This window comes from Chlorocebus sabaeus, chromosome 1 (genome assembly GCF_047675955.1).
Source record: "Chlorocebus sabaeus isolate Y175 chromosome 1, mChlSab1.0.hap1, whole genome shotgun sequence".
NCBI classification, from domain to species: Eukaryota; Metazoa; Chordata; class Mammalia; order Primates; family Cercopithecidae; genus Chlorocebus; species Chlorocebus sabaeus.
In genome coordinates, this window is record NC_132904.1 from 71,471,866 (window position 1) to 71,497,684 (window position 25,819).

Consider the following 25,819-nt stretch of genomic DNA (forward strand, 5'->3'; position numbering starts at 1 on the left):
AGACATGTATTTGTAATTTAGCCCTAAAGAATTTTGTTGGCCTGTCATTTACTAGCTGTATGGCACTTAACCTCTTTGAAGTCTCGTTTTCTAATCTGAAGAACATTGGTGTCTGGATTGAGGGTCTGCTTAGTGCTGCAATAAAAAGATGAGTGGCAATAGCAGTTTTACAGTGGGTGAAAATTGACCTGTGTAAGGGATATCATTTTGAAATTTTGGATACTGCCAACATAAAGAGCTTTAATTTTTTCTAGATTTCCAGGAGGAAAGGTGTTCAACATAAATCACATCATTTATACAAACAGTTGAGGCACAGTGAGCCATTCTTATCACTGAGGGAATGTATTTGTATCAGTGTAGGGAACTGTTTTATCAGCCAGCTTGTCAGATGCCAGCCAGGGGCCAACCTTGCAAACAAGCCTTGCCGAAGATGGCAGTCTTGGGCCCAGGTTCACTTATTTCTGCACACTGCCCTTCTTTATAATTTATCCTGTGAGGTCCTACATAAAATAAACTAATTTTTGCTTTATCTATTACAAAAGGAAAGCAATTTGCACTTAGTGTTGAGGAGGACAAAAATGAGGCCAAAAAAAAAAAAAAAAAGGTTGGTTCTAAAATACCCGAATTAGTAGTAGAGAGAACGTGAGGAGCAGCATACATTTTAGTTGATGAGCAGTTTTTGAGCATGATGAGAAATAATAATTAGAAAAATCAGCCCCTAATAGCAACTCCCCTTTTTCCAGATGGTTCTCTGTACTGTACCAGAGACACTATTAGGTTCAAAATGGCCTATGTTGCCATAAAGTCAAATTATAACCTTTCTTGTGATTTCATGTAATTCACTGGAAATGTTTCTGTTCCACTTACTGAAGATTGCTTCTAGGTACCAGGCAGTGAAGTTAGAGCTGAGGCTATTTCAATACATTGTAATGGCTGCTTCTGCGTCTTATTCCCCCAAATTTTTAAGACGTTATTTTCTGACTTATAAAGGCAAGTTTCTTTTCTGTGATGCAATGCAGGCAGTGAAGTGTGGCTAGGTGTCTGAGAATATGATTTTCCTGTTTTTGAATGACCCATAATTTTTAAATGACTTTATTCTGACTTTATTTCACAAATAATTCAAATGCTATGGTGGGTTTGGCTCTACAAGTTGGTTCTTTTGCATGTCTTCAAAGAGGGATTTACTTGACAGTGTAAATGAGCTATCTAGCTAGAAAGCCTGCTAATTTCTTTTTGGTTCAGTTTGCATCTTTAAAATTAGATGTCATGTTTGATTTGTAGGCTGGCAGTCTATGGCAGTCAATATCGCAGTATGCTGCCATGAGTAATTTTCTCGAAGAAAAACACTTGCTTTTACAAGGCACCAAGGGAAAAAAAAACTTGATTGACTTTTAATCACTTTAAGTATGGCTATTTTTAGCTCATGTTATTTTTCCCAACAAACTTCACAGAACGGGTTTTCCTTTTTTTTTTTTTTTTTTTTTTTTTGAGACGGAGTCTCGTTCTGTCGCCCAGGCTGGAGTGCAGTGGCCAGATCTCAGCTCACTGCAAGCTCCGCCTCCCGGGTTTACGCCATTCTCCTGTCTCAGCCTCCTGAGTAGCTGGGACTACAGACGCCCACCACCTCGCCCGGCTAGTTTTTTGTATTTTTTAGTAGAGACGGGGTTTCACCGTGTTAGCCAGGATGGTCTCGATCTCCTGACCTCGTGATCCGCCCGTCTCGGCCTCCCAAAGTGCTGGGATTACAGGCTTGAGCCACCGCGCCCGGCCTTCTCTTTTGTATAATAATACATAGAATCACAGTTAAAAAATCAAAGTTGATGAATTATATTTCTGTAGTTGTTTAAAATCTTTACAATTATTTTTATCCCACTTCTTATTTTATTTTTTATTGTTTATTTATTTATTTTTTTTTCCAGAGACAAGTTCTCACTATATTGCCCAGGCTGGACTGGAACTCCTGGGCTCAAGCTGTTCTCCCACCTCAGCCTCCCAAGTATCTGGGACGGCAGGTACTCACCACTGCCATCTCTTTATTTCATATAGGCATTATCTTTGTACTTGTGCTCAATCCAAAAGATAAATATGACATTCTCTGTCTTTCCATAAAATAATCCATTCTAAATCCAAATGAATTTTGGATTGCTTGCTGGTTTGTGATTTTTATGGAATATAATATTTGTTCACTTGATCTAAAAAATTAAGAGTTGGCCATTAATGGTCTACAAAAAAAAACAGGTTTATCAGATTATTTGTAGCACCCTGTTCCTCTTAAGCTACATTTACTTAAATACTTGCATTTGAGAAAATTTTTTACTATGTAATACATTCACATGGTTAAAAAATTTTAAAGGCACATATAAGTAGTCTTACTCCTCCCCATATTTCTCTACCCTGATAAGATATCTGGATGTACTGTAGTTTGTTTAACCAATCCCCTTGTAAATGAGCATTTGAGTTACTTCCAGCTTTTCACTATTACAGACAATGCTGCAGTGAGTAGCCTTGTATATCATTTCACATGTATTCAGTTATACAAACATTCCCAAAAGTGGGAAACTGAATTCAGGGTGCTAAATTGGCATTCGTAGATGCTGTAACATTTTGAACTTCTACATGAGCAGTGAGTGAGAGAATTATTTGCCTCTGAATAGTAGTGTTTGAGAAACTTTCTAAACCTCTATAGATAAGGGAAATAGAAGCAGAGTTTGTCCACTCAACTCATGATGGGACTGAGTCTGGGACTTGGTTTGTAATTTAAAATTTAGTGTTGTTTCCAACAGGCTATACTGGAATTGCTGTCTTAAAGTTAAGACATGCTAGTAAAATAATAAAAGTTGTTAGCTGACAAAGTGATATTAAAGGAGATCCTCCCCATTTTGTTAGTGTCTGTAAATTCATGTATCTGTATTTTCTGAGTTTTGTGGTCAGAGAAGGAAAGAATGAATAAATAGAGTAATTTTCTATACTCACATTTGGGTAAAATGAAGGTGGGATATGCAAGTTTACACTTACAGTCTCTGCGGCCCATATACGTGTTCTGATTCTGGGGTTGTTTTTATATTCTCTGCATGGAGACTGGCAACGTCAACATCACATGAGTACCACCTGACTCTGGTTACCTCATCTATTTTAATTGTTTGGTCTTTTTTGTTTGCTTGTTTTTAACTGCTTCTTGCAGGGCTACCCCATAGGAGTGTGCCCAGAATAGCCTGTTTTGTCTTTTAGTTCTGCAGCATCAGAAGACAAAGAGTAAATATTATGTGTGCATGAGAGATGCTCTTAAAAAGTGGTTCATTTTACCTTCAGTAAGAGGCCTAGTTTCTTGATGCACAACTTTTCTGTTTGTTTTACAGTGGAAGATAGATGATAAGCCTGTAAAAATTGACAAGTGGGATGGATCAGCTGTGAAAAACTCTTTGGATGATTCTGCCAAAAAGGTACTTTCTTGAGAAGGGGTTGGTTAGTATCTATACAGCTGATGGCCATCTCTCCTGGAAAATCTTTTCCTTTTGTAACTTGGAGTGACCTTAGTTTTCAGTGTTAGAAATTAAGTCAGAAAGCAGTTTCTAAAATTTCTCACAGAAAAAGTCAGAAGAACATTTTAGCTGTGGGAAAAGTTGAGGAGTTTAAAGTTTTTATATGAGGGATTGATGAACTTTTTCTCTTGGTTCTTTATAGAAGACTTGAGTCTTATTTGTTTGGTGTGGTAAAATCCCAACTGGAGGGAACTTCTTGGTAATTCATAGATTCTTTTATCATGGAAATCAAGAATAAAAGCAGATATGGGGAAGGAAGTATTCCTATTAGCTTGATTCCTTCTTTTTCTCACCAGGTACTTCTGGAAAAATACAAATACGTGGAGAATTTTGGTCTAATTGATGGTCGCCTCACCATCTGTACAATCTCCTGTTTCTTTGCCATAGTGGCTTTGATTTGGGATTATATGCACCCCTTTCCAGAGTCGAAACCCGTTTTGGCTTTGTGCGTCATATCATATCCTTTATGCCCAGGTTTGTTTTCTAGTGACCATTTTAAAAAATCTGCTGATACTTCTCCCTACAAAAAACAAAACAGACTTTCATGTTAGGGCTTGCTAATGTTAGAATTTAATATTATGAGCTGTGATGTTTATCTAGTAAACATCTATCATTTTATATAGTAACTGTCATTGATATTTTATGTTTAGTATGGTTATTTTATCGTAATTCATTTTTGTTATTAATGTAGAGGTTATTATCCTAATATGAGCACTTAATAGCAAAACACATAGTAATTGTGAACCCAGCTCTTCTCATTTCTAGCCCAGAACTTTTCCCGTTAGACGTGGCTGCTTCAAATTAGGAAAGGAACTGATTTTGGAGACTCAGATCTGTATCAAGTTTACTTGAAGCTGAAGAGCTGAACTGGAAATTAGCATGAGATACAAGTGTGACTTGTATTATAGTGGAATTAAGAACTTATTCTGGAGCTAGAGAATGTGGGTTTGAAATCCAAGGTATTTGTGATCTTGTGCTAATGAAAATTTACTTATTTTTGAAATGATTTGAATACCACTCATTTATAAATATGGGTAGCATTCAGAATTATCATGAAGATTAAATGAGAGATTTTATATTGTATTTGATATATAATCATTTCCTTTCCCCTCTTTTTTATGATAAATATAAGATCATGGTCGTTGCCTACCCAGTTGATTTTTTTTCTCAAGAAGTTGAATATAAAGAACTTAATTAAGGCCGGGCACAGTGGCTCACGCCTGTAATCCCAGCACTTTGGGAGGCCAAGGCGGGCGGATCACGAGGTCAGGAGATCGAGACCACCCTGGCTAACACGGTGAAACCCCGTCTCTACTAAAAATACAAAAAATTAACCGGCGTAGTGGCGGGCGCCTGTAGTCCTAGCTACTCCGGAGACTGAGGCAGGAGAATGGCGTGAACCCAGGAGGCGGAGCTTGCAGTGAGCCAAGATCACGCCACTGCACTCCAGCCTGGGTGACAGAGTGAGACTCCGTTCCCCGACGCCCCCCCCCCAAAAAAAAAGAACTTAATTATACTTCACTATTAAAACAGATAATTTTGGTAGGCAGTTTACTTTTTTAAACAATGTTACCACTACCTATTTTTTTTTTTTTTTTTTTTTTTTTTTTTTGAGACAGGGTCTTACCCTGTCACCCAGGCTGAAGTACAGTGGTGTGATTATGACTCACTGCAGCCTCAGCCTCCTGGCTCAAGCAGTTCTCCTACCTCAACCTCCTGAGCAGACAGGCACACGCCACCACACCTACCTAATTTTTAAATTTTTTACAAAGACAAGGTCCCACTACGTTGCCTAGGCTGGTGTCAAAACTCCTGGGCCCAAGCAATCCTCCCAAAGTGCTGGTATTACAGGCATAAGCCACTGTGCCCAGCCAACCTGAAATATGTTTTAAAACTTCATGTTGGAGATTTATCTTCAGAGGCAGTTAGCAAACCTCTAATAAAGCAGATCCTAGTCAAAAATTGTATTATCCAGTTTGCCCTACATAGCCCCCAGAAGTGGTACCAGGTGATCCTTGACTCCTTCCAGTCATCAGAGTAATCATCCCAGTGTGAATTTTTCACTGTTAAGGCAGTTCAAAAGAATAATAGTCTATAGGTTCTAGAGACAGTTCCCAGGGGAATTCCAAAGCGATTTGAAAATTATAGCAATCTTGTTACAAACATCTGGCCTCCCAAGAGAACTACCTTGATGGTAATTCATTTGTTTGGTTATATTTGTTTAATAAAACAAGGTCTTATTTTTAGTCATATCAGTTTTATTTATAATAGTAGGGACTACATTATAAATATCTTCTGTTATTGGGCATCGTGGCTCACGCCTGTAATCCCAACACTTTGAGAGGCCAAGGCGGGCGAATTGCTTGAGCCCAAGAATTCAAGGCCAGCCTCAGCAACGTGGAGAAGCCCTGTCTCTACCAAAAATACAAAAATTAGCTGGGCATGGTGGTGCATGCCTATAGTCCAGTTACTTGGGAGGCTGAGGCACAAGAATCACTTGAATCCAGGAGGCGGAAGTCACAGTGAACCGAGATCCACTACTGCACTGCAGCCTGGGCGACAGAGCAAGACTCTGTCTCAAAATAAATAAAGTAATTAGATAAATTAAAAAATAAATTAGCTGGGTGTGGTGACGCACACCTATAATCCCAGCTACTCAGGAAGCTGAGATGGGAGGATCACTTGAGCCTGGGATGTTGAGGCTGCAGTGAGCTGAGATCATGCCACTGTACTCTAGCCTGGGTGACAGAGTGAGACCCTGTCTCAAAAAAAAAAAAAAAAAAAATTCTTCTGTATCATAGACTACATATATCCTTCATCTCTAAATCTCCTGATAATTCTAAAATATCAGTATTATCCCAGTTTTAAAGGTAAGGATACTAAGACTTGGGCAAGGAAGTTATTTGTTATGATTATACTGATTAAAGGCCAAGATTTAAATCTAGGATTATCTCTATTCTGAAGTCCATATACTTTGCAGTATATTTTCCTGCCTTTCCTGTTCATGAAATTTATCTTTTTTAACTCTTTTTTAATGGAATGCTTCATGAATTTGCCTGTCATCCTTGTGCTCGGGACATGCTAATCTCTGTATCATTCTAATTTTAGTATATGTGCTGCTGAAGCGAGCACTGTTCATGAAATTTATTTTTATTTTATTTATTTTATTTTTATTTTTTGAGACAGGGTCTCACTTTGTCACCCAGGCTGGAGTGCAGTGGCACGATCTTGGCTCACTACAACTTCTGCCTCCCGGGTTCAAGTGATTCTCCTGCCTCAGCCACACAAGTAGCTGGGATTATGGGCCTGCACCACCACATCCAGCTAAATTTTTTTGTGTTTTGTTTTTTGAGATGGAGTCTTGCTCTGTCACATGGGCTGGAGCACAGTGGCACGATCTCGGCTCACTGCCACCCTGCAACCTCCACCTCCTGGGTTCAAGTCATTCTCATGCCTCAGCCTCCTGAGTAGCCAGGACTACCGGCATGTACCACCATGCCTGGCTAATTTTTGTATTTTTAGTAGAAACATGGGGTTTCACCATATTGGCCAGGCTCGTCTTAAACTCCTGACCTCAAGTGATCTGCCCACCTCAGCCTCCCAAAGTGCTGGGATTACAGGCGTGAGCCACCATGCCTAGCCTTAATTTTTGTATTTTTAGTAGAAATGGAATTTCCCATTGTTCTCTTTTGGCCAGGCTGGTCTCAGACTGCCTGCCTCGGCCTCCCAAAGTGCTGGTATTATAGGTGTGAGCTACGTGCCCAGCCTTGTTTCTGAAATTTAAATGGCACAGTGTACACAAAGCTCTTATGCCAGTTTTTGGCAAACTGTAAGTGCTTATTATATATGGTACTTAATACTGTCAAAAACAATATAATAATAAGTCTATGTGCATACAGGAAGTAATTGTAGTACTATTTGACATACTCTCCTATAGTAAACTATTTGGGTCACTTTTCTTCTTATAACCCTTAAAACCAGTTGAACATGGTCAAGTCCACTGGGACTATTAGTTGTTTTTTATAAAGAAATAAGCACTATTATGACAAAGTCTTGACAAACTAAATATCTTATTATACATGTTGTCTTTGAACATAAAGATAAGAGCTAGTTTATGCTCTGTACCTTTTTCTTTTCTTCCTTTTTGAGATGTTTGCAGAATTAACCAGAGAGAACCTTGTTTCTCTTGGTACATAAACATAAGGATGAAAATGAAATAGCTAAATTTTCAGTGTTTTTGCAGCAAGACAAAGCTGTCTTCTTTAGGACTATCATTATGAAAGTTTTTATATCTCTTGCTTGTCAATTTGTGTTACTTCTCTTTTATGTTTGGGTATTTTTCCCTTAACTTTATTTGAACCTATTTTGTGATGATGGGGATTCTGACCATTTATACCTCATATAAGGAGAAGAGCATCTTTCTCGTGGCCCACAGGAAAGATCCTACAGGAATGGATCCTGATGATATTTGGCAGCTGTCCTCCAGTCTTAAAAGGTATGACTGTCTTCACAGATTTTTCAGTCCTGGTGTTGGATTTGCCCTGGCATGTTATCATTATCAACAGAAGACTTATTATGTGTCTACTCTACATGGATCATAGGGCTAGTCATATAAAATGAAGAAAGGAGTGTGAATGATCTAGAAGGTTTGTCCTAGCTCTGTAGTTCTGAGATTGCATTATCACAGAAATGCTCTGAGGATAAACTGTGGGAGAAAGTGCTTTGGTGGAAGAATGAAGAATGAAGAATGATTCTTTTTCCTGTGGCCAGTTAACAGAGACGTTTAAGTGTACAAAACTATAAAGGCCAAAGATGAGAGATCAGTTATCTTTGAAGAACTCCATTAGCTTCTGTGTCTTCTATGATCCTGTCTTCTCTCCACGAATACAGTCAAGAATCTCTGGAGCAGTGCACTGGGCAACTCAAAAAAAGCACAATCTGCAGTCTATTTCTGACCAGTGTTAGGGATAACTTTGTGCAGCTGACACACATGTTTTGTAGGTACCAAGAACTACGTTCGTGTTCCAGTTCAGTTTCTTTCTCGCTGTATAACTTTGGGTAAATCATATAAATTATCAGGTTTAGTGGGGTCAAAAATGATGTCTAGAGTTTCTGGGAAGATGAAATACCAATTATAATAATAGAAAATATTTATTGAACATTTACTATATGTTGGGTATTCTGCTAAATGCATTATCTCTTTTAGATTTTAGAACACTCATTTTATAGATAAGAATACAGGCCCAAAGGTTAAATCAACTCTTCCAGTATCATATAGCCCAAAAGTGGTAGAGCAGGAATTCCAGTCCAAGTTTGAAACCAGAATTCATACTCGTAGTCACTATCTTAAAAACATATTATACTTAACTAGTGCATAATAGCCCCACAAGTTATAAGTACAGTTATTTACATATGAAATTAAGTGTAGCATCTGTGCTGTACAGACTCTCTTATTGCCAACTTGTAGAGGCGCCTATGAGAAAGCGAAGCAGACCTTCACTCTGTTGTTGCAGCTGAGTCCTTGCTTATCTCCTAACAGGGGCTTCGAGCTGCCCTTTGGCCTCAGCCATCATAATCTGCATCCTCTACTGAATGCAGGCCACTGAAGCAGAGTTGCAGAATTCTAAAACTTAGCGGCATTGTAATTTCATTATTTTTATTCTGACTTTTGTATTTTTTTAATAACTTTTATATAATTCACCTACCATACATTTCACCCATTTAAAGTGTACAGTTCAAAAGTTTCTAGTGTATTTACAGATATTTGCAACCATTATTACAGTCAATTTTAGAGCATTTTCATCACCTCAAAAAAAAAAAAACCTCTGTACTCTAGCTAATCACTTCCCTATCCTTCCACTTCCCTGAGCCCTGGGCAACCACCAGTCTACTTTCTCTGTTCTCTCTTATGGACATTTTATATGAATGGAATCATACAATATGTGGTCTTTTATAACTAGGTTCTTTCACTTAGTGCCATTACTTCCTATATATACTGCACACAAGGTTCATTCATGTTGTAGCATGTACCAGTACTTTATTCCTTTCTATGGTCAAGCAATATTCCATTTTGTTTATCCATTTGTTAGTTGACAGACATTTGGGTTGTTTCTACTTTTTGGCTATTATGAATAATGTTGCTATCCATATTTGTGTACATGTTTTTAGGTAGACATGTTTTCATTTCTCTTGGGTAATACACCTAGGAGAAGACTTACTAGATCGTATGGTAACCCTCTGTTTGAGGAACTGCCAGACTGTTGTCCAAAGTGGCTGCCCTATTTTACAATGTCACTAGCAGTGTACAAGGGTTCTGATTTTTTCACGTTTCCTACTATTTTTACCAACTGCCATATTGTTGGTGGAGTGGAAGTGTGAACATTCTTGCTTTGTTCCCCACTTTCTCCTGATGTCTTCCCCCTCCCCCACCTCACAGATGGATTTAGTAGCTTAACAGTGGCTGATTCTGATGTCTTATTCCTACTGCCAGGTCACGTGATGTGAAAATGGCAATGAAAGGTTTCACAGACTACCAGTTGTCATGTGCAGACAGCACAAGCTATGTGACTCTCTCGCAAAAAGTGATTTTGTGACTCCCCAGCACATTCATTATACAGTCTAAACTCCTTCAGCATATGAAGTGTTACAGCATTCATCCCCTAGTGACATCTCCAGCTTTCTTTTATACCCCTCTCAAAATCCATTCTCTCACTCTGGCAATATTATGGAGTTTGCAAGATGCGAAGTGATCCAAGTTTCCCAGTGACCCCATACCTTTAAACATGTTCTTCTCTCTGGCTTAGCTATCTTTCTGTAACCTGGCTCACTCCAACTTCCAAGAAGCCTTCCCTGACATGCCTTAGTTTAAATTAGGTGGTCCTGGTTATTCTTTTTTTTTTTTTTTGAGATGGAGTTTCACTCTTGTCACCCAGGCTGGAGCGCAGTGATGCGATCTTGGCTCACTGCAACCTCCATCACCTGGGTTCAAGCAGTTCTCCTGCCTCAACCTCCTGAGTAGCTGCGATTACGGACCCACGACCACACCCAGCTAATTTTTGTATTTTTTGTAGAGATGGGATTTTACCATGTTGGCCAGACTGGTCATGAACTCCTGACCTCAAGTGATCCCCTAGCCTCCGCCTCCCAATGTGGTGGGATTACAGGCATGAGCCACCATGCCCAGCCCATCCTAGTTATTCTTAAAAGCATTTTATGCTTACCTCTGTTAGTTACCACATGGAGCTATAATTATTTACTGTCTGTGTCTCCTCCTGGGCCTGCCTCCCTCCTCCAAAGCGTGAGCTCCTTTACCATTCACTATACACTAGAAACCTAAGCCCAGGTGGGACTTTCTCACTTACCCCTTGGTAACCAGACCCAGCCGAAGGCCTGGCGTGGCATGTTTTGTTATGTGAATGATTGACGTTCATCTGAGCCGGGCAGCAGCCATGACCTCCTAATTAGTCTCTGCCTGCAGCCAAGTCATTGTCAGCCATCCACAAAGTCCCCTATAACCTAGCCGTCTCTATGAACATTCCCTTCTCTTTCTTGCCCTAAGTGAAACTGGACCATAACCCCTGAGGACGTAATTCCTCTGCAGACTGCAAGTGGTGGCTGATGTTTCTCTCACAGCCTTCATTACTCTGGTACTACAGGTAGAGATGGGTCTCCCCTTTGCAGCTTCCAATGCCTCCTCTTCCCTAAACCGCCCCCCGCCCTTTGAATGCATGTCCTCACATTGTGCCACTTCTATGCCTCTTCCTTGCAGTTAAATACAGACCTGCTCTTTTGAAGATAATTCCTGGCTCATTGGCACTCTCTAACATTTGTCCTTTCATAAGTCTTGGTGATTGCCATATTCACATAGGTGATTTTTCTAGTAATTTGGCCTCTCAGTTTTACTTCCTTCTTCCCATTATCCTGTTTTCTATCATGTCTTAAACACTTACTTTCATAGACATACCCTAGTAGACCTTGCAATTACTAAGAACAAACTACGTTCAATAATTTCAGTTTTAAGTGTCCCACCCTGACCATTGCTTCCTGTTATTCTAATTTATTTCCTTCTAGTTCTCTTGTCACAGCATTTCTTCTGCCCCAGCGGTATCTGTAACCCACTTCACTTCCTCCTTACCTGGCTTAGATTCCATGACACTTCTGTAGTCCAGTTACTCTCTCCCTGTCCTGGAGGATCTTTCATATCTTCCCTATCCTCAAACCTCCTAGGCCTCCTCCCCTATCTTCACTGTCAGTATTTTGTTGTTGGGAAGATAGAAGCCATCATAAGTCTACCATCACTACTTACCTACTTCCAAGTACCTATCTAAGACCTTCCCTCCTTGGTCTATGGGATTCTATCCCTTCTCCTTTACTTGATGTTTCCCTCTGCTGGATCATTCCGTCTGACATACATATATACTGTAATTTCTCCTAACTAAAAAAAAAAAAAACAAAAAAAGTTTTCTTTCCCCTTCTGCTCCTCAGACAGTCTCCTCATTTCTCTACTCTCCTTTTCCTTTTGTGCTATCACGTGGATCTGCTCTTGTCTTCTCTTTTCTCCTCTTACTTGACCTGTCAGCAGCATTTGACATAGCTTATTACCCTTACCTTGTAATACTTTTTTTTTTTAACTAGGCTCCTTGGATACCACATGCTTCTAATTTTCTTCTTACCTTAATGTCTGTTCCTCAGTCTCCTTTGTGATTCTTCATCTCCCATTTTTTACATTTGAAATGCCACCAGGGCTTGTTCTGGAACCTCTTCTCTATGATGAAGATCTCTAAATTTGTATTTTCATCCTTGATCTCTTCTCTGAACTCTAAATATATTCCGGCATTCTGTTTGATGTTGGATCCCAATAGGCATCTCAAAGTCAACATGTCCAAAACCTTACTCATCTTTGCCTCGTCCAAACCTGCCCTCAGTTTTCCCACTTCAATAAATGGCAGTGCTGTCCTTACAGAGCTCTGGAGTCATTTTGACTCCTCTTTCTCAGTCCTTCTGTCAGAAAATCCTGTTCGCTGTACCATCTAAATGTATTGTCTGACCATTTACCATCTCTGCTGCTACCATTCTCTGTCACATAAGTTACTGTAATGATGGGGTTTTTTGTTTGTTTTTTTGTTTTTTTGAGACAAAGTCTCACACTTTTGTCCAGGCTGGAGTGCACTGGCGCGATCTCGGCTCACTGCAAGCTCCGCCTCCCAGGTTCACGCCATTCTCCTGCCTCAGCCTCCCAAATAGCTGGGACTATAGGTGCCTGCCACCACGCCCTGCTAATTTTTTGCATTTTTAATAGAGACAGGGTTTCACCATGTTAGCCAGGATGGTCTTGATCTCCTGACCTCGCGATCCACCCACCTTGGGCTCCCAAAGTGCTGGGATTACAGGCGTGAGCCATGGCGCCCAGCCTACTGTAATGATGTTCTAATGGACTTCTGCAGCCCTCTCCCCACCCATAGTCTATTCCCAGGACAGCAAGCAAAGTGATCATTTTGAAACATAATCAACTCAGTCTTTTGCTCAAAACTCTCTCAGAGAAATCGCCAGAATCCTGAGGATGGCCTGGAAGTCCATACATGTCTATTCTCTGCACTTCACACACCTATGCAAACATACCCCTCATCTCCTATGGCTCTCATCCTCTCCCACTTCATTCTGTTCACATTACGCCCTTTTCTGTTCTTAAGACATTTCAGGCATGTTCTTGCCTCAGGGCCTTTGCACTTGCTGTTGCTTTTGCCTGGAACATTCTTTTTCCAGAGAGCTTGTTCTCTTACCTTTCTTGGCTCTGCTCAGACATCTGCTTAGTGAAGGTTTTTCTGCCCACCTATTTAAGAGAACATCTTATTTTTTTATACTGTCTGTTCCCTACACACACTGAAATGAAAGTCCCAAAAGGCAGACATTTATATTATGTTCACTGCCATATATTCTTACCATCTAAAACTGCCTGACCCATATAGGTAGGCTTAATAAATATCTTAATTAATGAACATTTCTAAAATGTGTCAGGTCACAACTCATCAGTTCATGGACTGCCACCAAAGCCATGTAACTGCCAATAAAACTGGGCACAGAAATCTAAAAATTACTGTGATATCAATTAGTAGCGGTTGGTCAGAACTTGAGAAAATCTTTTGAGGTGTTGAAAATAGTTAAAGGAACTTCACGACTAGCTCTCCAAGTTGGGAGTTACTGCCTAGACCAGCAATTACTGAGGAGCTGTGATCTTTTGAGCACTAGTTAATGAAAGGCACTGTTTTAGTCATGACAGTAATCCTAAAAGCAGATGGAAGTTCTCCCATTTTAAACATGCAGAAATAGAGCCTCAAGAAACTGCTTCATCTAAAGATAATACTAGCTTAACAATCCACTGAATATGTCCCAATAAATGGAAACAGGGTAGGGGATGTCAGCCTACCAGTAATTGGTGTCATTAAACCCTCTTGAATGGAGGGACATAGTAATGGCCTTCAGGGTACCTTAAAGTATAGATAAGGAGTCTCTGGAGTTCATTTAGTAAAGCAGTTAGCATCCTTGGCCTGTGATCAGAGTAAAACCTGGAGCTAGATTGATTACAGAGTGTAAGGACTAGACACCCTGGGATTGGAGAGCATCCTTGAAAGCAAGGGTTCTTCATTTATTTATAAAAATTTGATTGCCTGCTAGAAACCCAGCTAAGAGTATGAAACAAGACAAAAATCTTTGCTCAAGAATCTCCTAGACAATCCTGATTCAAGCACCAGAAACAAAGGGAAAAGAACATAGTACACATCATGTCAACAGATAGGTAATTTTGTTGATACCATAGCATCCTATTATGAGGCCTGGCATATGATAGGAGGTCAGCATTTGAGTTGAATGTTGATTGATGGTGCTGTGGAAGACAGAGGAGACACATCTGACCCAGATTGGGAGGCTTTCCCAGAAAAGTTTATGCCCAAGTATAGTGTTAACAAATAAGAACTTGTCAGGTGAGACAGGGGAGAAGAGTCTTCTAGGAAGACCTATCTAGCATGGCAAATACAAAGTCCAGAGATGGGAGAAGATGGTCCACATGGCTTAAAAGTCTACAGCAAGGTAAAGGAGGTACACAGTAATTAAAGCAGGAAAGATATATCAACACCTAAGAATCAGAACTAGTATCTTGAAGAGTTAGGAGCCCTGGGGTTTTGTTTTTGTTTTTGCTTTTAAAGGATGTGTTTGTTCCCTGTATCACCGGTGCCCAACTTACTCCTTTTCTTCGGAATCACTTGGTGCCATATTGTTACTGGTTGAATCTCTGTGTTTGGTTTTTGATTTGTTATCTTTGCCCCCATGCTTAGGTTTGATGACAAATACACCTTGAAGCTGACCTTCATCAGTGGGAGAACAAAGCAGCAGCGGGAAGCCGAGTTCACCAAGTCCATTGCTAAGTTTTTTGACCACAGTGGGACACTGGTCATGGATGCATATGAGCCTGAAATATCCAGGCTCCATGACAGTCTCGCCGTAGAAAGAAAAATAAAATAGCCAATTCTAAAAGTAGCCCTCTTTCTTCTGGATCTTGCTGAATTACTGGCTTGGGGGGTGGGGGAGATAAAAAGAACTTAAAATGGATAAAGTAAGAAATGTTTAAAAGTCCCTGTTTTGTCCTGAAATTTTAGTCTATTCTGGATAAATAGGATTTTCTGACACAGATATGAGAAGTTGTAGCTCTGATGTCTAGCTGTAGTCTCCTTGATCTGCTGATTACATTATTTTAATTTGCTTTTCTGGGAAAGTAGTTTTGCTAAAAGCTGTACAGATGTTTTCTTTTGTACCTAGCATACTTTATATAGTATAGCTTTGGGCCATGTAGCATTTTAAGACTGAATTTTAAAAAATTATTAATCTGTTGCTGACTCTGTTAATTCCTATTTCAATATGTGTTTCCTTGAAGAATTCAGGATACAACGTCTTGTGTATGACAGCTTTCCTTCACACACTATTTTTGTGGGTGTGTATATATCTGATTTGGGGAGAATTTTAAAAAAACATAGCTTTTTAATTTGTTTGAAACAGACTTTCTGCCTGTTACATTTTGTGCTTTTAACCAGTTAAAGAAGCCAATGGCATTTTAGTTTTATATTGTGTTTTCCACTAGTATATCCCTGTTGATTTGTTTGTGCCTTTTATTAACTGCCATTTTCTAAAATTTTTTTCAATAAAAGGAAGGAAGATGTGAAAAAAATGAGTCATAGTCTTGATGGAGAGAACAGAGAAACAAGTGTTAACATCTTTCTACTATAGGTTTTTTTCGTTTTTAGGCTATTTTACTTGTCAGAGACCCCTGAGAACCTGTAGCTGAGGAACTCTTAGCTTTCCAGTGATAACAGCAATGATAACAACATTCTGTACTTATTTTGTGTCAGAAATGCTCCAAGTACTTTACATGTGTTAATAATACTCACAGCAATCCTAAGAGGTAGGTACTGTTATTATCCCCATTTTACACATGAGGAAGCTGAGATACAAAAGTTAAATAATTGTCACACAGCTAGTGATAGAACTGGGATTCAAACCTGGGGAGTCTGGCTTCAGAGTTTGTGGTCCTGCAGAGACAAAACAGCAGTTTTTCCAGTGTTTTCCCAGTATGGTCAGAGAAGACCTGGGTGCTTGCCAAGATCCTTTGACCTTTAGGAATATTTCCCTGCAGATTTACAAAACATCAGTTCCGGCTGAGCCTAGTCCCCAACACTATATTTAGTTTGTAAGAAATTACCATTATCGCACTTCCTGTTTGTCTTGGGAAAGTTGTCATATCTCACACCACATAGTAGGGAATTGTGAACAACACTGGACAGAAAGTTAAAGCCTTGGATTCTGTATTCTTCATTCCTATAAACCTTGGGTAAGTTGCAGAATTCTCTCTGAGCTTCCAGTTTCTGCTTCCTTTCCCTCCCACAAGGTGATAATCCTAATCTGTGAGCTTCTTAAAGTTTTTGAAAGCATGTAACCAGATAAGTGTATTTTTACAATGGAGGAGTTACAGTCATCTTGGTATTTGTGGGAGACTGGTTCCAGGAGCCCCAAGAATACCAAAATCCAAGGATGCTCAAGTCCCTTATATAAAATGTGTAGTATATTTGCATATAACCCACACACATCCTCCCATATACTTTTAATCACCTCTGGATTACTTATAATACCTAATACAATGTAAATGGTATGTAACTAGTTATACTGCATTGGTTTTTTTATTTATATTTTTTGTTATTTTTTAAAATATATTTTTAATCCATGGTTGGTTAAATCTGTAGATATAGAGGGCCAACTGTACTGTTGACACAAGGGTCTCAAGGCTTGCAGATAGAGACAGTGAATAACCCTTTCCATGATGATCCCTTAGAGTTCCCCCAATATGCTTTTTTCTTTACATGTACATGCAAATATGTATCTCCACATACACTTTTTTTTTTAACAAAAATTGAATTCTATTGATATATGTCCTGTAATTTGTGTTTTAAACTTAATATGTCTTAGGCATTTTCCCTGTGTGTGTGTATAATGCAGCTATTAAAAATGAGTCTGAGGCCAGGCATGGTGGCTCATGCCTTTAATCCCAGCACTTTGGCAGGCCAAGACAGGTAAGTCACACCTGAGGTCAGGAGTTCAAGACCAACCTGGCCAACATGGTGAAACCACATCTCTACTAAAAATACAAAACATTAGCTGGGCATGGTGGTAGATACCTGTAATCCCAGCTACTTGGGAGGCTGAGGCAGGAGAATGGCTTGAACCAGGAGGTTGAGGTTGCGGTGAGCTGAGGTTTCATCCCTGCACTCCATCCCAGGCAACAAGAGCAAAACTCTGTCTCAAAAAAAAAAAAAAAAAAAAGTCTGACATACATATATAAAAGAAACTGTCCTAAAATGCCACAAGTGCAAAGGCAGGGGACCAATTGCAACGAGTAGCTGGGGTGATAACCCGTGTGTGTGTGTGTGTGTGTGTATATATATATACACACACACACACACATGGGTCAGTTTCTTTTTTTTTTTTTTTTTTTTTTGAGACAGAGTCTTGCTCCGTCACCCAGGCTGGAGTGCAGTGGTGCAATCTCGGCTCACTGCAAGCTCTGCCTCCCAGGTTCATGCCATTCTCTTGGCTCAGCCTCCTGAGTAGCTGGGACTACAGGCGTGTGCCACCAAGCCCAGCTAATTTTGTTGTATTTTTAGTAGAGTCGGGGTTTCACCGTGTTAGCCAGGATGGTCTCGATCTCCTGACCTCGTGATCTGCCCACCTCGGCCTCCCAAAGTCCTGGGGTTACAGGCGTTAGCCACCACGCCCAGCCAGGTCAGTCTCATTTTTAATAGCTACATAATATTCATAGTATAAGTGTTTTTACTTTAATTCCCTATTGATCATAATTTTTCCCCAGTTTTTTTCACTATTCCAGGAAGGAGTGTGGATTGAAGAGAGGGGAAGCAAATGGGTCCTCAAATGAGAAACGAGAAACCTGGGTTGTTGGCAACTTTTTTCTAATTTGTGACCTTGAATACATCCTATTCCTTTTCTAGGGTGAAGTCCCTTGTTAAAAAAAAGTTTGAGAGAATGTATTCTTTTGAGATTATGAAGACTCCTTATCCCCTGGGAAATATAAAACATCTCTTAATGATTACAAAAAAATGTTGGGTGCCATATCCCCAAAAGGTGCCTATAAGCCCCACTTGAGACTTCTTGGACTACATGGATCTCTTTTAAGGTTTTTCCCTGACTCCAGAAACCAGTTGAAGCAGTTTAGGTTTGCTGAAGAAGTGAGTTATCAGCCCAGCTACATGTTGCAGTTGGTCCCCTGTCTTTTCACTTGTGGCATTTTAGAAGTGTCTCATCACATGAACAAAAAGTACCCTCTGCAAGCTCAAGCCTCAGCAAGGGCACACTTTGTAGAGCTGCGGAGCGCCTCTGGCCAGCTTCTGACACATGCATCTACTGGCCACTTCAGCCCAGTCCAGAATGCTGCTGGGCTGCTCTGTACCCTCTAGTAGGTCTGCAACACCCTTGCCACCAGGAAACCCTGACACCCATCACGTCATCATGAGTGAAGTTCTCAGTTCCTCACACTTAACCTCAGACGGACTTCTTTTGAGAACATAGAGGGCCACTGAGGACAGTGGAAAAAGATCCTAATGTTTTTTCATTATTTGCAAATTTCAGCTACTAATGTATATTTAATGTTTGTCATGCTTTTATGTATGTGTAGAAACAAGTTTTACTTCAGAACAATTTCGGGGAATGGAAGAAGATGCAAAGTCCCTTTGCATACACACAAGTTGTGTTCTTCTCTGGACCCAAGTTCCTCCTCAGCTTAGAGCCCGATCTCTCACTAACTCTACTTTATCCACTCCTGGCTAGCCCTACCCACACCCCAAACCTTTTCTCCTTGGTGGAAGTCATCAGAGAAAACTGTTAATAGCACATTAATTTAGACTTTTAGAATATATCCTGTCCCTACTGACAGCCTTTTTTGTTATTAAATTAGAGTATTCCTAACAACCCACCCTATGGTCCCCTTCTGAGAATAATGTTTTAAATACATACACACATCATTGTCTGTTAATAAGGAACTAGGGAGGTGGTTCCAGAGTTCCCGGAACAGATTCAAAGATGGTTGCTGAAACTATGTCCTGGTTGTTGCTTACTGTCTTCTAGAAAGAAGTACTTCATCACTAATCTGGCATTCAGCCTCAGGTCTGCCCGATTTTAACTGCTGCTACTAACATTCTTCCTGTATAGGCAGCGGGTTCTTCCTCCTCTCAGATAACAGTCACAGAGACACGTCCTTACAAGAGCTTGAAAGAAGGGAAATTCCTTACTCCTGTGGACAGAAACCAGGTGAATTGTTAGAACTTTGGTTTATTCACTTGGGCATAGAGGGATTCAGGGTACATAATACTTGTTAAGGAAGAATGGAAACTCTTGGGCTGTCTTAGAGCCAACCCCCTCCTACAGTTTGTCATTCCAGGCTTAGACCCATGCCGACACAACAGGAAAGGTCTCAGGTTTTTCTTGGCTGCTATAAAGGAGCAATAGCCCTTTCAGAGGGATTTCCCTGTGACAAACTGTTCTGGGAAGCAATTGATGAGGATTGAGTAGTTGTCAGGCTCTTAGTGCCCCAGAGTTAGTTGATTAATACTGTCAAAGGTAACCCACTGGAGAAAGAGAAACGGGAGAAACAATCTGCCATGAGCCCTGAGTGTTCCTGCATGTATATTCTTGCCTCGTGAATGTAAGACTGACCATTCTTCTTGGGCTGTACCTCAGTGTTCTGTTAGCAGTAAGCTACCTTGAAATGAGCAAATTTGCCTGTTGCTTACTATGAAAGTTTTGAGCACCGCTCCCCTCACAAGCTTGGGGTCTGCATATGTAGGCATCCATCTAGGTCTACCCTGTGGCACTTTGGGGGGTGTAGGCCATGGGCAGCTGGTGCAAACATCATGCTCATGTTGCTAGCTATACCATAAGTAATAAAGTTATTTGTCTCTGACCCAGGAATCTCATGTCTTCTGGCAACATCCATGAAAGCATAGCAGGCTAACTTGTTAGCTTACAAGTAGGATAAAATTCACAGATGTGAAAGTTTTAGTAATGAAAATTGGATCCTGACCAACATGGTTTTCTAGAAGAGAAAGGACAAAGGCCTTTCATGGGCTGGATTAGGGGATAAAAGAAATCCCCTGGGATCTGGTAGCAAATCAGATATTCCCAAGTGAGGGAGGAGGAAAGAGTCCTGAGGAAAGTCCCACCTGAAGAAAGAGTCCTACCTGAGAATATTTTGAGGCTAAGGAGCAAGAGGTAGGATTGAAACATGCTGCCCAAATTGTACTTAGGTTATTGCTCAGTCTCTGGGCAGGAGGCAGGAGGATGTTTTGACAATGAGGCAGCAAGCTCATGGCTCCAGCTGAAAGGCAGTATGGCCAAGGCTGATGAATGATTTCCCAAAGATGAAATAAATGATGGCAGCAATAAGGATATAGAACTTTGAACTAAAAACTTTAGCTGTTTGTTGAGTCCAAGTAGGTAGCCACTTGAACTGAAAGTAAATACATGGCCTTGCTGACACAAAGCTGTTCTCCTTATGGCCTATACCCCCAAAAGTGCCACAAGGTAGGCCTAGATGAATGCCTACAAATGCAGACCCCAAGCTTGGTGGTGGGGATGGGGTCCTCAAAACTTAGTGAGCAATAGGTAAACCTGCTCATTTCAAGGCAGCTTACTGCCAACAGAACACTGAGGTACAGCCCAAGAAGAATCGTCACAGCCTTAAATTCATATGAAGGAAGAACATACATGCAGGAACACTCAGGGCTCGTGGCAGATTGCCTCTCCCAATAGTATCACTATCTTGAGAGTCATCCTGTTGGAAATGTTGATAAGGAATTTGTTCTTGACTTTAGTTGCAGTCATCAGTGACACCACCTCAGCTCTGGATGGCACTTAAATCAGCCTCAACTCATTGGCCAGGGTGGTTATGGGTGACAGAATTGCTCTTCCTCTCTGTGGGCCAAAGTGGAGTCAGTGCAATCACTAATACATCCCACTGTGTCTGGATTAATGTCTCAGACCAAGTACATGGTCAATACAGAAACTCAAGAATGCCACTTGACTTTCTAAGGTAGATCCTGATGGCTTGTTGATTTTTTTTTCCCACCTTCTTGGATACAGGCCCTTGGATATGACTGAAGTCAGTACTGATTGGTCTTATCCTGTTACATGGAGTTCTGTTGATAGTTATCTTTAATTAAATGTTATAAAAGACTTTGAATGGACCTGGTTCCAGTTTCTGTCAGTTTAATCAGAGTGACAGGTGGAGTGGCATACTCATGGGAGAATTCATCAAAAGCCGAGATGGCACAGAAATGAAAGGTACATCTTGTTGGGAGACAATTTTCATGGGTCTCTAGCATTTCTGCATATTTTGCAAAGAGAGACACTGACTATCTTTGTTCCAGACTATTTGTCCAGGAATGTTTGTATAGCAAACAACCTTAGGAGGTATCAGAGCAAAAGGTGTCCATGCCCACTGCCCATTATTGAAGATTCAGGTTCCCTACGCTCAAAATTCCTCTCCTTTAATGCACTCCATTGCATGTGCAGGTATCATCTGACTCTCTGCATCATCATATGGGAACTGGAGCTCAGAACTGGCACAAATGCTGGTACTCTGGCTACCACTATTGCTGTAAGTAACAAACTATCCTTATTACAGGTAGTAACAGGCTACCTTATTAGCTTGCAGGTAAGATAAAAATCTCAGACCCTTCACAATTCTTGACAGCCCCACTCCTACTTCTGCCTGTCCCATATCTTGGAAGCTCCCTAACTTCTGTAACAGGAAGTTCCCCCGATACTCCTGTGCTGTCTTACTTGATCGCATTACTTCTCAGTACCCTTCTGCATCCCTCTTCCTTCAAACTTTTACATAATTCTGCTCTGCTAACACCTGCGCCAGGCCTGATCCCCTCACTTTAGTTGCTCACAGTCTGCTGAGAGTGTCAGACACTTAGACAATCTCAACACAATACAAGGAGGTGCAAAGTGCTATGGGGGCTTGAAGAGGAGTATTTGTTCTAGTATGGAGGTCTGGGAGGTCTTCATACAGGAAGTGAAAACTGAGCCATGAATGAGGACTTGGGCCATTTTACAGATGAGGAATCTGAGGCACAGAAGTTTAATAAGTTGCCAAGATCACTCAGCTAGGAAGTGGGAAGAGAGGATTGGAGCCAGGATTCTCTACCTCCAAATACAGAAATTGCTCCTTAACTTCACTGTCTCAGGCATAAGGTGAGACCAACTGAGTTTACCGCAAAGAATTTAGAAAGATTTGGTATTAGCTTTGGGTCTATAAAATTTGAGATCCACAGAGTTGGTGATTGTGAACTTGAAGAAGTCTGATAAAGAACCCCACGATGGCCGGGCGCGGTGGCTCATGCCTGTAATCCCAGCACTTTGGGAGGCCAAGGCGGGCGGATCACAAGGTCAGGAGATCGCGACCATCCTGGCTAACACAGTGAAACCCCGTCTCTACTAAAAAAATACAAAAAAATTAGCTGGGCGTGGTGGCGGGCACCAGTAGTCCCAGCTACTCGGGAGGCTGAGGCAGGAGAATGGCGTGAACCCAGGAGGCAGAGCTTGCAGTGAGCGAAGATTGAGCCACTGCACTCCGGCCTGGGTGACAGAGCAAGACTCTGTCTCAAAAAAAAAAAAAAAAGAACCCCAGGACTTGAGTGAACCAGTTTTTATAAAGGAAGTGTTTCAGACAAATAAGTCTTAAAGAATAATAAGATGAATACTTGTGAACCTACTGCATTAGAAATACATATATTACCAATAGAATTGAAGTCCTCTGGGTATCCTTAATCACATCTTACTTCCTGCACCTTCAGAAGTAACTACTACCTGGAATTTGGTATTTATTATTCCTAAGCATTTTCTTCATACCTATGTGTCCATTATATATATAGATATATACAGATATGTAGAGACATATGGTGATTTTTAAATTTTATTTTTACCTCCTTGGGAGCTCTTATATGATATATATGGTTATTGTTTTACCTGTTTTTAAACTTTATATGTGGTTTTTGATTGAGAGTCTCCCAAACCACCCCTGTGTTCAGATATTTGCTAGAAGGACCCATGGGACTCAGCATATATGACTAAGATTTATTCCTCGATGTAATAAGGACATATATCTGGATCATAAGGGAAAAGGACACTGGCAGAGTCTGGAGGAATCCATTTACAGGCTTCCTTGTGCTCTTCCTCCCATGAGGGATTACAAAGAGCCCACACTGCCCCAGCAACAAAAATGCAGCAACACGTGTGCAATGTTTCTGTCCAGGGAGCCCATTAGAGAGTACCCACAGATTATTGAGGTTTGGTCATGTGGGCACCATCTGCCTAGCACATAATAAAGACCCCTGGAAAGCAAGCAGGTTTCCAGCATAAATCATACTGCATTCAAACAGTCTGCATAGTTAACTACTGTTTTCACTTGACTGGTGACTGGGAACACTTTGAGAGCCAGGTTTCCAGACACCAGTCAAAAAACACCAATTGCAAGCAGGCCTTTCTAAGGATAGCACTGTTAGGCCTCCTATGGTAAATCTGCACAAGTACCATTCTCTCTGTATTGTGCAACTTGCTTTTTTGTTCAATATTGTGTTTGTGAAGGTAATTTAGATTGATACCTGTAGCTACAATTCATTCTATTTCACTGCTGTATACTGTTAAACATGACAGTTTATTTATCCTATTAATGGACATTTAGGTCTTTTATAATTTTTCACTATTAAACATTTGCTGCTATGAACATTCTTGTATGGATACATCTAATACAGGTAGTGGGATTCTTTGGTGGGAGAGGATATACATTTTTACTTTTCTAGGTATTGCTAAATTTTCCTCTAAAGTGACTGTACCAATTTACATTCCTTCTATTAATGAAGGAAATACAAGATTGGAATAATTGGGATAGTTGTGTTATCTTTGTGAACAGATTTTTAAATACTGATTGAGATTTTTAACTAGTTGTAAGACTTCACATTTTCTGTATCTTAGTTTGGTGACTTTTTCTAAAACCGTATTAACTTTATCTAGATTTTCAAACTTAATGGATAAAGTTTGTATAATATTATTTTTCTGATCTCTGTTGTATCCCTGCTTAGAGTCTCCTTTTCATTAATATCATTTATAACTTTTAAAAATGAGTCTTGCCAGAGGGTTTGTCCATTTTATTAGATATATTAGATAACTAATATTTGCTTTTGTTAGTCCCCTCTATTGTACTTTGCTTCTTGTTTCATTTATTCTGTTCTTATTTTCATCATTTCCTTTTCTACCTTTTTGGGATTTATTCTATTCTTCGTTTTCTACATTCTTAAGTTAGATCCTTAACTCATTACTGTTTTGTTGTTCTTATCTCCTGGTATAGGGTCTTTATTTGCGTTCTCCCAGAGGCAAGTTCTGAGACCAGGATCTGAGGGCAGTAGTATATGTGAGAGATGCAGGGAGTGCCATAATGAGGTGCGAAAGTAAGAAGGGAAGAAAAGGTGAGCAATAAGGGTGTAGCTTTTAGTAGCTATTGATAATTGCTGTCTAGATTCATTAAATTCATTTTGTCATTAAAGGAAAAAATGACGAAATTCTATCATTCACTTGGCATTGGTCAGTTAATTATTTCATGAAGGAGAACTTTTCCCCATCAACTATTTAGTTACCCAGAAATATGGTTTGTACAGGAAAGGCAGAATAAAAAGCTGCTTTCCTCAGCAAACTCTGAGGTGACCAAAGTGACTTTTTTCTTCATATGTCAATATGAACTTTCTTTGCAGTCCTTGTTCTTTTTGATGTTCTAATTTTTCCATATTTGGCCAGTGGAATTACCTTCAAATTGACTCTTATCTTCTTTTGACATGACCTGAAATAGTCTTTTATGGCTTTCTTGCTTTCTGTTAAGACAAGATGTTCTAGGCTAATCTTATAAATTTTCTTCCCTGCACCTAAAATCAGCCATTTTTTCCATGGAACCCTGGTTCCTTTGGGGACAAAATAGTAGTTTAAGACCCATTATTTGGGCTTATTATGATTGAGTTGGCCTCTGGTTCTAGGCCTTTTTTATTTTATTTTATTTTTTTAGAAAAATACAGCAGGTTGTATTGAGGTTGGTTCCTATGTTCTTTCAAAGAACCCTCATCATTTTGTGAGTTCTTTCTTTATGGCACCACGACGTTCCAGACTCATCTTGTATGTTCCCTGCCTCAGCACAGGATTTTTTTTTTTTTTAATGAGAAAAAATATCACGAATTCAAATTTATGGAAGCTTTACATTTTTATGTCCTCTAAGCAGTCTGTCTTTCCTTTTATTGGTGTTTGTAAAATTTCTTCTTTTTAAAATTTTTATATTTTAGAGACAGGGTCTCACTCTGTCACCCAGCCTGGCGTGCAGTGGTACAATCACAGCTCACCACAGCCTCCAACTCCTGGGCTCAAGGCATCCTCCCACGTAGGCCTTCCAAAGCGCTGAGATTGCAGGCATGAGCCACCAGGCCCAGCCTATTTCCTTTATGTTATACTTAGTCCCAGATAAAAAATGACCTTAGATCAGCCCTTTCCTCTTTGGTTGGGGAGAGGAGGGCTTAAATTCAGGTACTATATAACAGAAGAATGGACTCAGTGCTATGTGACAAATCTGTGTATGTAAATGTGTGTATATACACACATAAATTATACATATGAATACATTTTCATTTTCA

At 40.1% G+C, this 25,819-nt stretch overlaps 1 protein-coding gene and 1 non-coding gene across 2 annotated transcripts in view; one reads left to right on the forward strand and one right to left on the reverse strand.

Moving 5' to 3' along the window:
- The window catches only part of SPCS2 (signal peptidase complex subunit 2), a 29,453-nt gene extending 13,700 nt beyond the window's left edge, over positions 1-15,753 (forward strand). The window contains exons 2-5 of the mRNA XM_008020144.3: positions 3,357-3,440; positions 3,836-3,996; positions 7,900-8,034; positions 14,867-15,753. Of these exons, the coding sequence (XP_008018335.2) occupies positions 3,357-3,440; positions 3,836-3,996; positions 7,900-8,034; positions 14,867-15,053 (567 nt within the window). The 3' untranslated portion in view covers positions 15,054-15,753. The remainder of the gene's footprint in view (positions 1-3,356; positions 3,441-3,835; positions 3,997-7,899; positions 8,035-14,866) is intronic.
- LOC119626683 (U6 spliceosomal RNA) lies at positions 6,568-6,671 on the reverse strand. Its single transcript, XR_005242829.1, has one exon. It is a non-coding gene; the product is annotated as a U6 spliceosomal RNA (small nuclear RNA).
- Positions 15,754-25,819: the final 10,066 nt, after the last annotated feature.